The sequence below is a fragment of the Carassius carassius genome, chromosome 24 (assembly GCF_963082965.1).
Source record: "Carassius carassius chromosome 24, fCarCar2.1, whole genome shotgun sequence".
Lineage (NCBI taxonomy): Eukaryota > Metazoa > Chordata > Actinopteri > Cypriniformes > Cyprinidae > Carassius > Carassius carassius.
This window is the reverse complement of record NC_081778.1, coordinates 3,226,706-3,247,478: the sequence shown is the minus strand read 5'-3', so window position 1 is coordinate 3,247,478 and position 20,773 is coordinate 3,226,706. Positions and strand designations below refer to the sequence as shown.

Genomic DNA, 20,773 nt, shown 5'->3' with positions numbered 1-20,773 from the left:
GCAACAGCTAAAAATATGCAGCCCATCTTATTACAAGACCTATAGGGGGTTTTTATGGATAAATAATGCAATGTTTTTTTTTTATCAACAAACTGTCAACACTAAGCCTAAACAAAGTGTGACATATAGAGAATAACAACTTATTTGTGACAGAAATCCACATGTAAAGCATAAATGCACATGTTTTAGCTGTTAAAAATGTATAGCTGTTTGGATAGCTTTGGACCAGTATTACTTGTATCATATAAACATTACATAAACTGACATGTTTTCTCTATTCTCTATTGTGACTGTCTGACAGCAGATGCCTCAGGGTCATATTGATTATTCCACTGAAACCCTGTATTGAACAAGAAATCAATAGTCAGACAGCTGACCTTTATAAAGCATAGATAGAGCACATCAACATCAGATCATGCCTGACAAACACATCACCTCAGCTCACACAATTCAACCATAATTGTGACATCACATTATCACCGAGCACACCTCCTCTGTGAACAGTTATGAAAGCGCAGGAGTCACTTCATATAGGCCAAATGTACCGACCGTGCTGTTCACCTGGACGCTGTTTACGGTAATCAATATACAGGTGCTCCTCAATTAATTAGAATGTTATGGAAAAGTTCATTTATTAGTAATTCAACTCAAATTGTAAAAATCTTGTATTAAATAAATGCAATGCACACAGACTGAAGAAGTTTAAGTCTTTTGTTCTTTTAATTGTGATGATTTTGGCTCACATTTAACAAAAACCCACCAATTCACGACCTCAACAAATTAGAATATTTCATAAAACCAATAAAAAAAAACATTTAGTGAATTGTTGGCCTTCTGTAAAGTATGTTCATTTACTGTATATGTACTTAATACTTGGTAGGGGCTCCTTTTGCTTTAATTACTGCCTCAATTCGGCGTGGCATGGAGGTGATCACTTTGTGGCACTGAGGTGGTCTGGAAACCCAGGTTTCTTTGACAGTGGCCTTCAGGTCATCTGCATTGTTTGGTCTCTTGTTTCTCCTCTTCTTTTTGACAATAGCCCATAGATTGTCTCTGGGGTTCAGGTCTGGTGAATTTCTGGACAGTCAAGCACACCAACACCATGGTCATTTAACCAACTTTTGGTGCTTTTGGCAGTGTGGGCAGGTGCCAAATCCTGCTGGAAAATGAAATCAGCATCTTCAGAAAGCTGGTCAGCAGAAGGAAGCGTGATGTGCTCCAAGATTTCTTGGTAAACCGGTGCAGTGACTTTGGTTTTCAAAAAACACAATGGACCAACACCAGCAGATGACATTGCACCCCAAATCATCACAGACTGTGGAAACTTAACACTGGACATCAAGCAACTTGGGCTATGAGCTTCTCCACCCTTCCTCCAGACTCTAGGACCTTGGTTTCCAAATGAAATACAAAACTTGCTCTCATCTGAAAAGAGGACTTTGGACCACTGAGCAACAGTCCAGTTCTTCTTCTCCTTAGCCCAGGTAAGATGCCTCTGACATTGTCTGTGGTTCAGCAAATCTCTTGACACGTCTGTGTGTGGTGGCTCTTGATGCCTTGACCCCAGCCTCAGTCCATTCCTTGTGAAGTTCACACAAATTCTTGAATGGATTTTGCTTGACAATCCTCATAAGGCTGCGGTTCTCTCGGTTGGTTGTGCATCTTTTTCTTCCACACTTTTCCTTCCAGTCAACTTTCTGTTAACATGCTTGGATACAGCACTCTGTGAACAGCCAGCTTCTTTGTCAATAAATGTTTGTGGCTTCCCCTCCTTGTGAAGGGTGTCAATGATTGTCTTCTGGACAACTGTCAGATCAGCAGTCTTCCCCATGATTGTGTAGCCTAGTAAACCAAACTGAGAGACTATTTTGAAGGCTCAGGAAACCTTTGCAGGTGTTTGAGTTGATTAGCTGATTGGCATGTCACCATATTCTAATTTGTTGAGATAGTGAACTGGTGGGTTTTTGTTAAATGTCGGGCAAAATCACCACAATTAAAAGAACCAAAGACTTAAACTACTTCAGTCTGTGTGCATGGAAATTATTTAATACACCAGTTTCACAATTTGAATTGAATTACTGAAGTAAATGAACTTTTCCACGGCATTCTGTATATTCCCAGGCTCTTATTGCTAAGTACACAAAGAGAACCTGAGGGAGACCATGAGCATGATAATTATTAAATTTGCTATGCCTCAGAGGTTCATAGGGGAACAATCATCCAGTGCTTTATTATGTGCAAGATTGGGACTTTAAAGCTTCAGGGAAAAGCAGAGTGAAGAAACTGACCTTTTAGCTCCTCGTTTAGTCATTTTTTCTTCTGCTGCTCTTTCAGCACCAGCATTGTCCAATTCTTTGTAAAAATTCACGTCATAAGCAGTTATTTGTTTATTTATTATTATCATTTTTAATTCTGCAGTATGAAACTGTCCAAAAAGGTTCCTTGGAGGACAAACAGTGGGGTTAATATATTAGTCTATATATCACTATACAAATCGCAATTTATGTAATACATCTTAGTTATTTAAAGGAGCTATGTGGAGGTTTTTACTAAAAAAAAAATCTTTAAGATAGAGTTTTCATTTGTACATGTATGAGCCAACCATGATGTAAAAAAAAAGAATGACACCTCGACTGTCCACCACTGTTGCCTCTATCAGCCTGGAGGCTCAATTGTGTGTGGAGGAGTCGGGCCCAAATTGGCGCGAAAATTCACAAAATGTGACGTCATGCACGTTCTCGTCTACTTGGGCTTACAACCGTAAGCAGCGGCAATAGTGTTTTCAAATGGACTCTGCGGATGGAAAGAAGCGACCAGCCTCCAGCACAATTCAGAAACCCACGGACACTCCTCGTAAGTAAAAAAAAAAAAAAAAGAGCGTGCGCACTGAGAACGAGCATGAGACTGGCTGCAGTTCCTCTAACGGCCACTGGTGTCAGTAACGGTTAGAAATTTCAGAACCTACGCAATGCTCCTTTAATTTCGTTTATTTTTTATAACTTTATATTATGTTATGTTATAAATATTATTTAAGTGTGTGATGTAATTTAATTGAAATAATGCAATACATTTTCTTTAATTGTTAACATATTTAGGCTATTTATGAATTTCCGTATTTAAGCATTTCAAAACTGCGCTTAATTAAATCAGGGTAGGTCCATTTAATGTACATTCAATTAACAACTTGCTTAATGTACAACTCACAAACAAGTTCACTCCATTCTAATTTACAGTTGCGTTATTATTACGTTCATTACGGTCGCGCGTATGACGCCACGCACGCAAGCGCGTAGGACGTGACGCTCTGCTGACGTGTATCACGGGAAACAGAGGAAGTAGATGGTGGTTCTTTGACAGATGTTGTGAGAGATCCAGTGGGAGAAGACAGTGGCATGTCCACTAAACACTGGAGTAACTGGAGAAAGAGCCTGGAGCGCGTCCACAGACACAGGTGCAGTCCTCTCACACACACACACACACACACACACACACACACACACACACAGTTACTTGCGTTTGTGGTTTACGATGACTCTCAATATGCGTAATGTTTTTATACTTTACACACTGTAGTCTCTGTCGCCCCACAACTAAACCTACCCCATACAGAAAACTACTGGCAAAAATGGAATTGCATAAAACACCGTTTTGCCTTTTGTTTTCCGGAGGACGCAGGAAGTGTCATCATAAACCATGTTTACGTTGTAGTGCCCATGTCATTATACACATTTGTGTCCTCATGAGCATTATATACCAGTACACAAACATCCAGTTTATATTGTGTGTCAGCGTGCTGTGATGTGTGTACTCTAAGATGAGTTTGTAAGTGTCTGTGATTAATATGTGCTGTAACTGAAGGGAGTCTTTTATATGTGCTATCAGAAAGACTTGAAGAGCTTGGACAAACTGTATTAAAGGAACAGTTCACCCCAAAACGAAAATTAGCAGAATATTTTCTCACCCTCAGGTTATCCAAGATGTAGATGAGATGTTTGTTTGTTCATGTTATGGAGAATTTGCATCAGTGTCTCATCAATGGATGCTCTGCAGTGAATGGTTGCCGTCAGAATGAGAGTGCAAACAGCTGATAAAAACATCACAATAATCCACAGAAATCCAGTCCATCAGTTAATGTCTGGAGAAGACAAAAGCTGTGTGCTTAAATCCATTATTAAGATGTTTAAACTGTTTGGTGCTTAATCTGTGCATATGTCTTGCTTGATTCAGACAAGTCTATTATTATTAGTATAATTTTTTATGATTTTTTTTTACTGGAGCATACAATATAATGGTATTTTAGCCGGAAGCAATGGTATGAAGTTAAAAACATGTTAATAATGGGATTGTTTATTGCAAACATGCAGCTTGTGGTCTATTGTGACTCTCTTTCTGACGGCACCCATTCACTGCAGAGGAACTCTTGGTGAGCAAGTGTTGAAACAACATGCTTATTCTGACCTGTACTAATTAAAAAATAAAGAAAAGACATTATAAAAAAAAACTGAGATGACACATTCTAATGTACGAAAAAAAAGAAAGTAAAGCTTTTTTAAACCTGTATTTTTTTGTTTTGATGCTTTTATAACCCCTTCTCTGACCCAAATGCATTCATACAGAAAATGTGTACACCGTGCACATTGTACACACTACTACAGAAATACTGCGAGTCCTCAGCTGAACATCAGGTGCCACAGCTCTATTTGGTTGTGGATTGGTTTTGTGGGAATGTGTGTAACAATCAGTAATTTACTTTCAGACCAGAGTCCAGAGATCACAGCGCAGCATGGGCAAACGAAGAGCGCCTGAGCTGTACAGAGCCCCCTTCCCTCTCTACACTGTGAGAGTCGAGCCCCAGAGCGGCCTGATCCTCACCGCTGGAGGAGGAGGAGCGTCCAAGACCGGGATCAAGAATGGACTGGTACTGTCTCCAACAAACTTCAGCTGCCTTTCAGAAATGACCTGCAAGCACAGCTGCTCCATCACATGATCTCCATTGATTAAACCGTTACATATTTGTCATTTATTTATGATTTTATTTAGAAGCAGCACTTTTAGGGCCTGAATTCTGAGATGCGGGAAGCACAGACGGAATTGCTGAATCCCGTCATAAATATGGGATTTAATGCAGTTTGCCGAATTTTTGAATGAATAAGTCAAAAAAAGTGATTGCGTGTCTGCATGAATTATTATGTATAACAATATTACTATTAGACAGTAGAATGTCCTTCTTAAAATAATAACAACAAAAATAATAACACAGTTTATTACAACATTACATTAAGTACTATCACAATTTATTTTTCCACATTTGATGTCATTTTAAACTGTGAACCTCAGCACTTTGTTTGCCAAAAAATTAAAGGAATTGTTCAAACTTAATTTGATAAAACTGTTAAAAGTTTGAAGAGTTCAGTTGGTGTGACATCCTTTTTGATTAATAACCATTTTAATTGTTTATAAGTTTCTTTGGCTAGATCTCATATTGGCTTTTTGATTACTACATTTTAATTTAGCAATAAAAATTGGAATCCAGAAAAATGTAATGTATTTTACAGGGCCATGCATTATGTACCATTTAGCTGTTGAGTGTGACAAAAGTGAAGTGGAAGTGAGGAGTGTTTAGTGTTACCGTTTCATTGCAGCATTTCCTGAGTCTGGATCTGGTCGGCGGTGTGCACAGCGCCACCTTGCTGCACACTCATGAAACAGACACGCGAGCCACCATGTGCATGTGTCTGGCTGGGGACGTGATCGCCGCGGGACAGGACGCCAACTGCAGCCTGATGAGGTTCAGTCAGCACGCGGCCAAACAGGCGAAGAAACCCGCAGCCAAAGATGGTCAGTAGAGGATAAACCAAAGCACCAAGGAACGAATGGTCATGCAGAACCAGTTTCGTGCATCTTTTCCTTTGACAGGGACTGGAGACCGAGGTGCAGCCAGGAAGAGAGGAGGGAAAGGCCAGAACGGAGATGGAGGAGCAGGAGATGTGGCGCAGATGAAGGAGGATTCTCCTCAGGTGCTGGTGGAGGATGTTGGAGCGGTGCAGGCCGACCTGAGCCCGCAGGACCCCTGTGTGAAGTGTGTGCGCTTCAGCTCTGACCTCACACTCCTGCTGAGCGGCGGAGCCGACGGTTTCGTCCGAGTGTGGGAGGTCAGCGTCTCCCATGAGTCTGTGTAGCTTTCATCAGCACTGTCCTTGTCTCAACTCCTCTCTTCTCTCTCCAGTTCCCCTCTTTGAAAGAGAAGTTCAGCTTCAGAGCTCACAAGGACGAGCTGGAGGATATAGACATCAGTCCTGATAACAAGGTGTGTCCTGAGAAGAACTGATCTAGTTATTAAGAACTGAGGAAAATGAAGAACTGCTTCACTGTTGTGAATATGATCTGTTTTGTGTTGGTTCATCCAAATAGTGCCGTGTTCTCTTTCTTGATGCAGCACATCGTAACGGTTGGCCGTGATTTCGAGTGCAGCGTGTGGAGCGGCGATCAGCTGGCCGTGGGTTTGTGTTGGCATGAAAACATGCCTCAGATCACAGAGAAGAAGTACCGCTACAAGTCATGCAGGCGAGTCGTGCACTTCCTGACAGCTGCCGCTTTCCATGAAAAGGCTTCAGAATAGGGCTTAGGTCATTTTCTTTGTCAACGGGAGAGATGTGTTGTTTGCCAACCTTAGGATTCAAATTATTATTAACTTCTTTAAATGCCACATTATTATTATGTATTTACCATTCAAAAGTTTGGGGCCAGTAATGTTAACCAATGCTGCATTTGTTGTTCCAAAATACAGTAAAAATAGTGATATTGTGAAGCATTTCAATATATTGTATATTGTTTAATGTCAATCTCTGTTAAGCAGTAATTTATTTCTGTGATGCGCAGCTGTATTTTCAGCATCATTCCTCCAGTCTTCAGTGTCACATGATCTTCAGAAATCATATGATGATTTACTGCTCAAGAAACATTTCTGATTATCATCAATGTTGAACACAGTTAAATATATCTAAGTGGAAACTTCAGGATTCTTTGTTGAACAGAAAGTTCAAAAGAACCGCGTTAATTTGAAATGTAAATCTTTTGACTCAGTCCATCAGTTAGCTCTTGTGAGATAAAAGCTACGTGTTTGTAAGATACAAATTGGTCATTACTGAGTTTTAACTTTGAAGTGTCACTTCTGGCCAAAATCCAGATTATTGGTTTCAGTAGTAAAAAGATTGTCTGAATCATGAGAGAAAAATGCACTGATCAAACTACATTTATGAGCATAACATTTTTAAACAAATATGCGGGTGGCTTTGGATGTGAGAGACAACAGAGGATGGACTTTTTCACTGGAGGAAGCGTTATAGATAATTATAGATTATGGACTTATATTTGGCATGAAGCAGTGGTTTGAAGTAAAAAATGCCTTGATGGATTTGTTTCTCACAAACACAAAGCTTTTCACCACATCACATTAACTGATGGACTGGAGTGCTGTGGATTATTGTGATGATTTTATCAGCTGTTTGGACTCTCATTCTGACGGCACCCATTCACTGCAGAGGATTATTATCTAATAAAGCTAATAGTTACAGGGCTGCCAACTCTCATTCGTTCTAGACTTTTCTCACGCCACACATCCGTTTTCTTAGTGTTGTTGATGAAAACATCTGTTGATGCTTGAACACCTCTGACTGGCCACTCTGTTCAAATAAACGCTGGCGAATCCTCTGTAACACCATGTAAATAAGAGCTTCAGTGATTATGAACTTTGAGAGATCACGGTGAACTGAAGTGACACCTTTTTTAGTGATATTTATGCTTTTTCTAGGCCATATCTAATTTTATTTGTATTATTATTATATTTATTTTTTCAATGTAAGGCCCCACCCAACCCGATGTGTGAATCCTCACTCCAAGTTGAACTCAAAAGAAGTTGTCAGCCCTGTAGTTGTATCTAATCTGAGGTGATCGCTGTAAGTAACGGTTATGGGACACCGAAGTCTACTCTATTCATGGAAGGAGCCAGTTAGTAACTCACAAGAAGCTGTCAGATTCACACATGTTTAGTCATTATTTTCTTGCTCAAAACCAGGTTTGCAAAGGTAGAGGACCAGAAAGATGCTTTAAGACTCTATACAGTCCAAATCCCCCACAAACGGGACCGCAAACCCCCTCCGTGCTACATCACCAAATGGGACGGACTGGCTTTCCTGCCGCTGCTCACGAAGCCTTGTGGGAATGAAGTTATATCTTGTCTTGCAGTGAGGTAGAGGGAATTTGTCTGAACCATTGTTATGGTGAATTATCCTGTGTTTGATGGTGGTGTGTGTTTCCTCAGTGACTCTGGGACATTTCTGGGTCTTGGCACTGTGACGGGATCCGTGGCCATCTATATCGCGTTTTCCCTGCAGGTACAAACAGCAGAATCACAGACAGTCTTTTAAGATGCTTTCTTCTGTGCCAAATTCTAAGGCAGCACTGGTTGTTCACAAATACAGTAAAAACAGTAATATTGTGAAATATTATTATAATTTAAAATAGCTGTTTTCTATGTGAATCTCTGTTAAGCAGTAATTTATTTCTGTGATGCACAGCTGTATTTTCAGCATCATTCCTCCAGTCTTCAGTGTCACATGATCTTCAGAAATCATGAAAATATGATGATTTACTGCTCAAGAAACATTTCTGATTGTTATCAATGATGAAAACAGTCGTGCTGCTTCACATTTCTGCAGAAATTGTGAAGGATTCTTAAATAAGTAGAAATTAAAAAAAATGGTATTCTTTTGAAATGAACACATTTTGTCACATTGTAAAAATATTTACTGACACTTTTCATCAGTTTAATGCATCCTTGCTAAATAAAAATATTAATTTCTTTCATACAAAAAAAAAAACTTCCATCAGCAGTAGTGTAGATAAATACAAATATCTTTCTTAATTTATTAATAAATAACTATTTCAATCAATATTGGTGTGTGATTGTAACCCGAGGATGTGTAGATGTTGTGAGGAGCACGGTTCGAATCTCATAAGGCAGTCAGGATCCTATGTAGTCAGTAAAAAAGTCTCTTCTGATCAACCCTCCAGAAACTGTACTACATCCAGGAATCTCACGGCATTGTGGTCACAGACGTGACGTTCCTACCTGACGCTCCTAAAAGTGCAGCTGTGAAGGGGAATAATGAAGTGGTCATGTTGAGCGTAGCGGTCGACAGCCGCTGTCAGGTGCATGCCGTGTCCAACCGGAGTAAGTGTGACAGGATCACATCTATATATACATGTCCAACTGCATTCACATACATGTAGACAGCAAACTGTATGAAAATAACCCTAAAGAGGATCCGATCTGCATCTGTTTTCACACACATAAATACATATATATATATATGATGCCAAATAGGACATTTCAAAATCCAGTTATTAATATCAGGTGAAGACCCACTGATATGCTGTTCATGTGCTTAAACATCATTAAACTGCTGGTTTAACTTCAACCATGAACCCAATGTAGAGTGTTTATTCATAGCAAACCTTAAAAACCTAATATTGTTACAAAATCTAAACTTTATTATCCTCCAGCTTTAATCTGCTAATTGTGACTCTGAAGCAAAAAGATATTAAGATCTCATAAGCTTCTGATTGGTCAATCAAGCCATTGATGTTTTATATGACATTAAATTGAGTATTGTTCTGGCGCTAATGACATGTCTTTCGTGTCATTTTGAACAGTTTTTCTGCTCATTGTAAGTTCAGACATCTTATTGTTTTTGTGTATTGTCAGTTGTGGATGGCGATGTGTCAGTAATGCTGTGTACGTGTGTTTCAGGATCGTTCCCGCTGTGGCTGGTGCTCTTCTTCTGTGGTCTGATGGTGGTTGGAGTGGTTCTGCTCCTGCAGTCTCACTTCCCAGGATTCATTTAGTGTAGCTTATCCCTTCTCATTATCACCTGAGCTAACATTTTATATACTAAAAGATGACTTGAAGCAAAGCTGGATCTATGAAATTATTTAATCAATTGGAAATAATAATGGGAATGGGAATTGGCATCGTGTTTTAACTGAAGTAAGTCTCCGGAGAGTGACTTTGAGCTGTGAATTCTTATGAATCAGATCCGATGAAGAATTTAGGCATGACCTGAAGATCCTGAACCGCTGAGTGAACTGATTCAGGATCATTGAAAAACTGGACTGGATCTCCTCGTAAAGACATCGACTGCTCCACCAGCATGAGTCATGAAATGCCCTTTAATGGAGAAATATATATGCAGGGAATTATTTTAAATATTTAAAACCATGTAAAAAAAAAAACACAACATATGATGTTGCCAAGTCTGTCCGGTTATTTATGTGATGATCAACAGGTTCATGTAGCACGATGAACTTTAAATTCATTGAGTTTTCTACAAACCAACAGTCCTCATATACAAGTCGCATCCATAATCCAAGATATCTCAGATTAAAATCTAATATTTAGGAGGAAGGGATTGGTAAGAAGGGATTGAATTTAATCCATTGGAAGTTGATTGGATTGTGAAACATGAGTTTTATGTCATGCTTACTGGATTTGTGACTTCATGCAAAAAGGAAAGCCCTTTCAGACAGACAGATTTATCTCTTTGGAGTAGCATGCAATTATGAGTCAAGAAGAGGAGGTGGCTGGTGTTTTCATCCACTCCACTAGGGGACGCCATTGCATTGCATCACCTTTAGACCGATCCAGCTCAGGCCAACATCATAACTGATTATTGTACAAAAATAAACAAAAATGTCCCTAAAACCAAGCACTGACATCTATTCATTCTAATAACAACTATATATATATATTAGTTTGATTAGTTGATAAGCCTATTTATTTTATGATCCTATAATATCCTAATCATTTGTTCATTGTATTGTATTATTTGTTTAATGGTTTAATGAGTGTTTCTCCACCTGTTGTTCCTCAGTCTCATCATTGTTCAGTTAGTAGAATTTGGCTACCTTCATACACATACATACATATATACATAAAAATATATACACACACACACACGCACGCACGCACACACACACACCACACACACACACACACACACACACACACACAGTCGAGGCCAAAAATATTGCCCCCCTTGGTAAATATGATCAAAGAAGGCTGTGAAAATGAATCTGCATTGTTAATCCTTTTTATCTTTTATTTTAAAAAAAAAAATTACACAAATGTATCCTTTCATTGGATAATAAAAAATTAAAATGGGAGGAAATATCATTATGAAATAAATGTTTTTCTCTAATACACATTGGCCACAATTACTAGCCCCCTTTTATTCAATTATTTTTGAATTTACCAGTTTAACAGCTCTAAATGTTCCCCTCTAATGCCTGATGAGGTTAGAGAACACCTGACGAGATCAGAGACCATTCCTTCATCCAGAATCACTCCAGACCCTTCAGATTCCCAGCTTCTCCTCTTCACTTCACTCCTCTCATTTTCTACAGGGTTCAGGTCAGAGGACTGGAAGGGCTGTAGCAGAAGATTGGTTTTGTGCCCAGTGACCCATTTCTGTGTTGTTTCTGAGGTTTGTGTGTGGAATATTGTACGGTTGGAAGATCTAAACATGGCCCATTATAAGATTTCAAACAGAGTCAGTCACTTTTTGATTTTTTATCTGTTGGTATTTGATAGAAAACATGATGCCATCTGTCTAAACAAGATGTCAAGGACCTCCAGCAGAAATATAGGCCCAGAAAATAAAAAATACAGCAGTATATTTCATTGTACACATGGGTTACTTTTTATCGCTGTGTTCACCAAACCCATCTTGAGTGTTTGCTGCTAAAAGCTCATTTTTAGTTTCATCTGACCATAGAAGACAGTCCTATTTGAAGTTCCAGTCGTGTCTGATAACTGAATATGCTTTATTTTGTTTTTGAATGAGCTAGGAGAATTTTTCTTGTAACCCTCCTAAACAACATGTGGTGATGTAGGTGCTGTTTGACTTTTATTTAAGGTTTTCTGACCCCAAGTCTAAACTAATCTTTGCAATTCTCCAGCTGTGATCTTTTGAGTCTTTAGCTACTCAAACTCTCCTTCTCACCGCACATTAGGACGATATAGACACACGTCCTCTTCCAGGCAGATTCGTAACATTTTCTGTTGATTGGAAACTCTTAATTTTTGTCCTGATGGTGGAAATGGGAATTTTCACTGCTCCAGCTCTTTTGTTAAAGTCACTTCACCAATTTGTGAAGCTCAATTCTTTTTCTGCACATCAGAAATATATTCTTTGGTCTTTCTCATTGTGATGGATGATTAAGGGCATTTAGGCTTCGTTTTCCCTCCTCTTTATATTTCTGTGAAACAGGAAGCCAGAGCTGGATAATTTCATGTTTATAATCATGCTGGAGTGCTCAAAATTGTGAATATGAATAGGAATATACTTCAGAGATATTTTACTCATAAGAATTTATAGGGGTGCCAATAATTGTGACCAACGAGTATTTGAAAAAAACATTCATTTCATAATGATACTAACCTCCGTTTTAAATTCTTATTATCCAATGAAAGGATACATTTTTGTGAATTATTTTAATAAAATACCAAAAAGATTAACAATGCAGATCAATTTTCACAGCCTTCTTTGATCATGTTTACCAAGGGGGCCAATATTTTTGGCCTCGACTGTGTATATACAGTACAGACCCAAAAGTTTGAACACACCTTCTCATTCAAAGAGTTTTCTTTATTTTCATGACTATGAAAATTGTAGAGTCACACTGAAGGCATCAAGGGCTATTTGACCAAGAAGGAGAGTGATGGGGTGCTGCGCAAGATGACCTGGCCTCCACAGTCACCGGACCTGAACCCAATCGAGATGGTTTAGGGGTGAGCTGGACCGCAGACAGAAGGCAAAAGGGCCAACAAGTGCTAAGCATCTCTCGGGGAACTCCTTCAAGACTGTTGGAAGACCATTTCAGGTGACTACCTCTTGAAGCTCATCAAGAGAATGCCAAGAGTGTGCAAAGCAGTAATCAAAGCAAAAGGTGGCTACTTTGAAGAACCTACAATATGACATATTTTCAGTTGTTTCACACTTTTTGGTTATGTATATAATTCCATATATAATTCCACATGTGTTAATTCATAGTTTTGATGCCTTCAGTGTGAATCTACAATTTTCATAGTCATGAAAATAAAGAAAACTCTTTGAATGAGAAGGTGTATCCAAACTTTTGGTCTGTACTGTATGTATATATATATATATATATATATATATATATATATATATATATATAAAATAAAAAAAGAAAAACCCCTAATTTGCTTAAAGTCAGCTTAAACTGGAAGTTGCTGCCGACTTTGTTTATTCATTACATTAATATAGCACTTTTCTAGGCACTCAAAGCGCTTTACAGTGTTAGAGGGTATCTCCTCATCCACCACCAGTGTGCAGCATCCACCTGGATGATGCGATGGCAGCCATAGTGCAATAGGATTGGCATTTTGTGTCTTTGACAGCAATATAATTCCTATAGCACTAGCCTTTCACAAACACACAGACACTTAATATCGCATGTAAGACGTTTGGAACTGAAATAAACAAACAAAAAACTAAAATAGACGGGAGAAACACGTGCAACAAAACGAGGGTTGAACTGATTGCAATCACAAGAAGCGAGTCAGTTTACATAAACATTTCAATAAAACCAAATAAACTGATGCGCCTTTAACTGAGTTTTGAATTCGGGAAGAGATGAAACTCTTCGGTTCAAGTAACAATCCCAACTCTTTTTCTCTCTCATCATTGTGGATTGCAGACTGTTTTAAATGTGTGCATGCTGATGATTTCCAGACGTTCAGAGAGTCATTGTGTTGTGGAGACTGACGCATGATAACGGTCAGTGTTTGTCATTCTCTGTTCTCTAGGTGTTTATGGAGATTCAAACTGTTGTCCACATTCTCCGTTTATTGCCAACATGGGGAATAAAAGGGAGAAGGAGATTTCAATTGCCGTTTGAGTAACTTCCTTCAGAAAAATGTTGCACAAGGAGCGAAGTTAATCCAGAATCCTCTAAAACTGTGTACACCACCATTTAAACAGGACACTGAGAGCCTCGAACCCTTTGAACGCTGTTGATGTCTTTTACAGCAGTGCCTTAAATATCTCAGGGTAAATAAGTCTAATTATTTTCATCCAATTAAGCACTTTGTATAAGTTTATATTTGCAGCTTAATGGCCTATAAGTGAACACTTACAATTGTTTTCCCTTTTAACCATCACGTCAAAGTTGACTAATCACTAGCAGCTGATTCACAGCAGTCTTTCTCAGTTTGACATTAGATCTGTTCTAAACCTAGTGACCTGTCTATATTTAATTCAGTTCAATTCAAGTTTATTTGTATAGTTCTTTTTATGATACAAATCATTGCAAAGCAACTACAGAAAATTATGTTTCTACAATATTTAGCTTATCAGTGGTGACTGTCAGTTTATGTGCATATGACAGGAATTTTCAGAAAAATGAATACAAGACGTAGTCAAACAGATGATGAACACTATTAACAGCAATTATTATGTGACGCAATCACACTTGTAGCAATATTTGTTAGTTCTGTATGTTGTTTCAGGGTTAGGATCATCTGAGGTCCTCTGAGGGGTGAGCATCATCTCTTTTCAGGTGTTCTGGATCCAGACTGGAGCTTCTGTACAATCCTAGTTACCATGGGATGTAAATCAAATGGCAAAACAGAGAAACAAATAGAGACATTATTAGCGTAGCTGCTGTTCCAACCAAATAAAATTAATTAGTTTAACCCAAGCTAAAGAATAAGAATGCGCATTTGATCATCAGGGGCGTAGCACCAAATTCTGGGCCCTGTATACTCTCAATGTCAGTGGGCCCCCTACACATGCCATTGTACGATGCGGGTTAGCAAAATGAAAATTCAATTTTGAATGAATTTTTTTTTTTTAATTATTTGAATATAAACAAGTATAAATAGTGTTTAAATCTATAATCAAATCAGATTATAGTAATGACTGGTTCTTTCATTCACCACCTGAACTGATGCATTTGGCCTACTTGTGCTCAAATACCTTTAAACCTTAGGCTACATCGGGTTCGTTTGTGTACTAACATTTTGATCAATGATACTGATGCAAGTTTTAAATTAAACATTTATTTTTGAACAGGAGAACACGAGACAACTGTACCCTCAGAAACCAATCAAATAATCTAAGCCTGCCATAATGAAAAAAAAGGAATATCCTTTCAGTTTTGTAAATTCCCATTAATTCCCTTATATTCCTGTTAACTCCCATGGAAATTTTACAACTTTGAAAATTCCAAGAATTTTGCTACCCTATTCATTGGCTTTGATAACATCATGAATTTATTGAGCATTGACTATAGCTTTTAAGCGCAGCACTGTTTGTTTCTGAAACTGGTTAATGTTGGCAACCTGACGTTAGGCCTGGCCCATAATTTACTTACAGCAACAAGCAGCCTGGATGAGAAAACTAAGCTAAAGATTTAACATTAGCATACATACATTAGCAGCAGCTGTCTGGAGTTGACTACGTTAACTTTAATTTGATGTAGGTGCATAACAAGCAAACTCAGTTCACCTTTTGGAAAGAAAAAAAAGAAAAAGAAAAAAAGAAAGCAGTTATCAGCTGCTTCCCCTCATTCTGCCTCCTTTCCTTTTCCTTCCTGCCTTTCTTTTTTTTGAAAGCCCGATTTGGTCTTTTTTTTTGTGCAGCATGATCAGGCTCTAGACCACTCAAGACTCACTGCGTTACTTGTTTGCCACCGGCTGCCGTCTATGGACTAAACCATTTTTTGGGGGGGGGGGGGGTCCAGAGTGTCTGGCACTGAGTTCATGCTCTCAGTTGGTGTTATCAATATATTTTGAAATGAATAATGACATCAATTGGAGGGCCCAATTAATTCGAATTAGGCTAAAAAAAAAAAAAAAAAAAATTGATGGGATTTCAAAGGGCCCTCTCCCTAGACGGGGCCCTAGGTAGTCAGGTCCACTTTTCCCCCCACTACCACGCCCATGTTGATCATGTCACCGTCTTCAACTGGTGTGCCCGTCTTCTGTGAGTGTTGTGTTTGTTTGGTGCCATGTGCTTTGTCCTGTCTCTTTTCTTGCCCCGCCTATCTGGTTACCTCATCATTGTTTTAGTTGCTACACCTGTGTTTCTCCCTTGCTCCCGGACTCATTTGCCTTCACTCCACACAGCTGTCACCCACTCACACATTCACTCTACACACCTGGTTCACTCTGCACACCTGTTCACATACACACACACACACACACACACACACACACACACACACACACACACACACACACACACACACACACACACACACACAGCTGTTCCCCATTTGTTTAGGAGTATATATTCTTGTCTCACCCACCACTCTGCCTGGCTGTATTGTCTAATGTTTAGTGTCATTACGTATGTTTCGTGTCTCGCATTTTGGCTGTGTCTGCTCTGTTCCCGTGATTTGTTTCTGTTTTGTCTTTTGCCTTGTTGGCCTTTTCGTTCTTATTAAAATATATTTCCCTGCATTTGGACCCAGACCCTGTTCTTTCTTTGCCGGCCTGTGACAGAATACAGCTAGCCAATATGGGTCCAGCAGGAAGATTCCTCGACATCCACCAGGGAGAGCGAAGCATCGAGGATTATGTTTGGGTCTTCGTGGGGGCGGCTCGGCTGTCGGTGACAGAGAGGACCTGTCTAATGGTCTTCTTCTGGGGAGGACTAGCCGAGCCCTTCAAGTCCCTTATGCCATTCTGGCACCCCGACGAGACGCTGGAGGATTACATCAACCTGGCTCTGCAGTTGAGCGGCTCAGCCGTCAGGGTGAAGTTAGCTGCAGAGCCTGCTCAAGGTTCTCCCGAGGTGACAGTCCAGAAGTCAGCAGAGGCCTCGTCGGCTGCACCCAGTGCCCTTACACCTGTTCCCGGAGCATCACGGGCTAATGCATTGCATGCGGGATTCACCGATGATGTCGGTGCGAGCAGTGTGGTCGGCTCGCAGGACTCACAAAGTGGTGGAGCCTGCTGATGTTCCCTCTGAGGCAGCGGGGCTGACTGCTAGCCTTCACAAAGCCGCAGATACGGTTCTCGAATTCCCCGAGGTGGTGGTGTCCACTCTCAGTTCCCCCGGTGGCGGCGGCGTCCGCTCACAGTTCTCCTGAGGCGGTGGCATCCGCTCACAGTCTCCTCGAGGCGGCGGTGTCTGCTCACAGTCTCCCGAGGCGGCGGCATCCGCTCTCAGTTCCCCTGGGGTGATGCTTTCTACCTCTTTCTCCAGGCCCTCTTCCACTACACTTCCACTACACGGGCCTGGTGTTCCATCCCTCCCCCTGATCCACCTCCGTTCCACCTCCCTCCATGATTTATTATTTTGGAGTGTCTGGAATCCACTCCTTAAGGGAGGGGTTCTGTCACCGTCTTCAACTGGTGTGCCCGTCTTCTGTGAGTGTTGTGTTTGTTTGGTGCCATGTGCTTTGTCCTGTCTCTTTTCTTGCCCCGCCTATCTGGTTACCTCATCATTGTTTTAGTTGCTACACCTGTGTTTCTCCCTTGCTCCCGGACTCGGCGAAAGAGATGTGTTTTTAATCTAGATTTAAACGGAGAGTGTGTCTGAACCCTGAACATTATCAGGAAGGCTATTCCAGAGTTTGGGAGCCAAATGTGAGTTTTGTGACCTTAGGGGCGTGATGGATTTTAGCGGCTAGTTAGGTATGCAGGAGCTAAAACATTTAGGGCCTTATAGATAAGTAATACTAATTTGTAACTGATATGGAACTTAATAGGTAGCCAGTGCAGATACTGTAAAATTGGGGTAATATGATCATATTTTCTTGACCTTTCTTGACTGTAGCTGCTGCAATCTTGACTACCTGTAGCTTATTTATTGAAGATGCAGGACAAACACGTAGCAGTGCATTACAATAGTCCAGTCTAGAGGTCATGAATGTATGAACTAGTTTTTCTGCATCAGAAAAAGGTAACACGTTTCATAGCTTGGCAATGTTTCTAAGATAGAATGCAGTTTTTGTAACTTGGGAAATACAGTTTTCAAAAGACAAATTGCGGTCTATTATAACAGTACATGACATCCGTTTAGTTGCAAACTGTCATCTACAAGATTCTGTGTACTGTTTCTTGGTCCAATAAGTAATATAAGAGAAAATTATTGGTCATCCAATCTTTTACATTTTTAACACGCTCTGTAAGCTTAGATGATTTAGAAGTTTCATCTTGTCTCGTTGAGAAATATAGTAGAGTATCATCAGCATAACAGTGGAAACTAATCCCGTATTTTCTAATAATATTACCATGGGCAAACATGCATATTGAAAATAGAAGAGGACCTGGGACATATCCTTGTGGCACTCCATATTTTACTGGTGATAAATTAGATGAATCCCCATTTAAATAAACTAAATAGCGATTGGACAGGTAGGATCTTAACCATCTTAGAGCCTGCCCTTGAATACCTATATAGTTTTGTAATCTAGGAGTATGTCATGATCTATGGTGTAAAATGCAGCACTAAGATCAAGTAAAACTAGCAATGAGGTGCATCCTGTAACACACCGTCGAGGATTGAGAACAGCAACAAAGAGATATACTGTATTCAAAATAGACTTTACTGAGACTGGATACAGCACATATCACAAACTAATAACCAACCAAGGATAGAACAGAAACAGGACTATAAGTACACACATGGTAAATGAGAGAACTAAGGAGGAACAGCTGGACAAGGATCAACTAATCAAACCATGGAAACTAATGAGAGCTCATAACAGACAAGACAGGAACTTAACTAAAGTTGATCATGACATTAGCTCCCCCTCAGAAGGCGTGACCTCACGCCACAACAGTAGATGACAGAAAAGGAGAAACGAGGGTGGAGGCTTAGGTGGAGGAACGTGGTGCTGGTGAAGGACTGGAGCCTGGAGAATTTTGAGGAGGCCAACACCATGTTGGAGCAGACGGTGGGTGGAACCAGGGAGGAGCTTTGGCTGAAGGACTGGGCGACACCCAGAGGCCAATCCACGAAGGTGGAACCAGGGTACATGGAGGAACCAGCGGAGCGATCGACGGACAAGGGCGACATCAAAGGCCTGGAAGCCTAAGATGGAGCGGCTGGCTTGCGTGCCTGAGGTGAAGCCGGGGATTCGCTGTCCAGGAGGAACCTGGTTAAGTCGAAGGGGTGGAGGATTGAGGCGAAGCCGGAGACCCGGAAGTCCATGGCAGAAGCTGAGCGACGACCGACCGAGGTTTGTCCGGATGAATGAGGGAGTCCGGAGGAGTCCTTGGGCAAACGGGCCTCGGTGGAGACAAAAGAATGCAGAGCCGACACAAAGCCGGCGGGCTAACAGGCAGAGGTGGAGACATGGGCCTGGAGGGCCGAAGTGCAGCCGGGGACTCAGTGCAATCCTGAGCTGGTGGAGGGGAAGCCTGAGGCGAGACTGATGAGCCGCAAGGAGCTAGCGGCAGAGGCAGAGCCGAGGAGCTGGATGACACCAGTAGGGCCGACGAATCCAGGGGACTGGCTAAAACCAGTGTAAGAGATGGGACCATGAAATTTAATAGGGACATCGGAGGAGGAAGATCTCCGGACAGGACCAGAGCCTCTAACAATCCGAATGGGACCGGCGAAGAAGACAAAGGTTTGAGGGTGGGTATTAGAATTGGATCCGCGGACCACAGATCTATAAGGTTCATGTCTGCTTCTGGCTTTAAGGTGGACTGATCAGAGTGCTTCATCTCCTCGACTTCGGTGGGCTCTGGTTCCCGAACGAGCCCTGTTGGTGTCTCGGGCTCGCTGACTGTGAGGGAGAGGCCGCCGTTCTGGAGCATCCAGCCCAGATACTCCAGCCACCTTCGGCTTTCAGATCAGAGGAGGAGACATAATGCTGAAGAGTCCATACTTTCCGTTTGTTTCGATGCGGTCAGTTATTCTGTAACACGCCGTCGAGGAATGAGAACAGCAACAAAGAGATATATTCAAAATAGACTTTACTGAGACTGGATATAGCATATCACAAATTAATAACCGACCAAGGATAGAACAGAAACAGGACTATAAGTACACACATGGTAAATGAGAGAACTAAGGAGGAACAGCTGGACAAGGATTAACTAATCAAACCATGGAAACTAATGATAGCTCATAACAGAAAAGACAGGAACTTAACTAAACTGAACATGTGACACAGGTAACAACTCTTTCAGTAATTTAGTGGGTACAGTGGGTGCGATGGATAAAACTAGTATTAGATAAAAAAAAAAGTATTAGACGCTGTAGAATCTACATTTGTTATTGTATTTCTGATGTTATCTATTTTATCAGTGAAGAAATTCATAAAGTAATTACTATTAAATGTTGATGGAATATTTTAATCAGGTGGTGTATGGTTATTTGTTAATTAAGCCACTGTGCTAAATAAAAACCTTGGATTGTTTTGGTTATTTTCAATGAGTTTGTGGATATGCTCGGCCCTGGCAGTTTTTAGAGCCTGTCTATAGCTGGAGCTATTCAAAAAACTTCCAAGTTAGTTTTTCTCCAAGACTACGAGTTTCTTTCTTGAGAGAGAGGGTATTACTGTTATACCATGGCACAGTACGTTTTTCTCTGACCTTTTTCAGTTTGATAGGGGCAACAGCTTCTTATGTATTAGAGAAAATAGTGCCCATGTTGTCAGTCATTTCGTCTAATTCATGTGTATTTTTGAGTACAAATAGCAGTTGAGATAGATCAGGCAGGTTATT

General features: G+C 40.4%; 1 protein-coding gene across 1 annotated transcript; it reads left to right on the top strand.

The window, feature by feature from the left end:
- Positions 1-3,292: 3,292 nt before the first annotated feature.
- On the top strand, positions 3,293-10,766 carry preb (prolactin regulatory element binding). Its single transcript, XM_059507343.1, has 10 exons — positions 3,293-3,451; positions 4,757-4,918; positions 5,643-5,838; positions 5,917-6,152; positions 6,227-6,307; positions 6,437-6,564; positions 8,075-8,248; positions 8,321-8,393; positions 9,073-9,232; positions 9,812-10,766. Exons 2-10 carry the CDS (start codon positions 4,784-4,786, stop codon positions 9,904-9,906), a joined length of 1,278 nt encoding a protein of 425 aa, XP_059363326.1. The 5' UTR covers positions 3,293-3,451; positions 4,757-4,783; the 3' UTR covers positions 9,907-10,766.
- The last annotated feature ends 10,007 nt before the right edge of the window (positions 10,767-20,773 follow it).

What these genes read in the sequence shown, in the direction of transcription:
- preb (XM_059507343.1), top strand. Translation starts at nt 4,784, where the DNA reads ATGGGCAAACGAAGAGCGCCTGAGCTGTACAGAGCCCCCTTCCCTCTC. An exon ending in CCGGGATCAAGAATGGACTG is followed by an intron (nt 4,919 to 5,642) that starts GTACTGTCTCCA and finishes GTTTCATTGCAG; the next exon opens with CATTTCCTGAGTCTGGATCT. An exon ending in GCATGCCGTGTCCAACCGGA is followed by an intron (nt 9,233 to 9,811) that starts GTAAGTGTGACA and finishes CGTGTGTTTCAG; the next exon opens with GATCGTTCCCGCTGTGGCTG.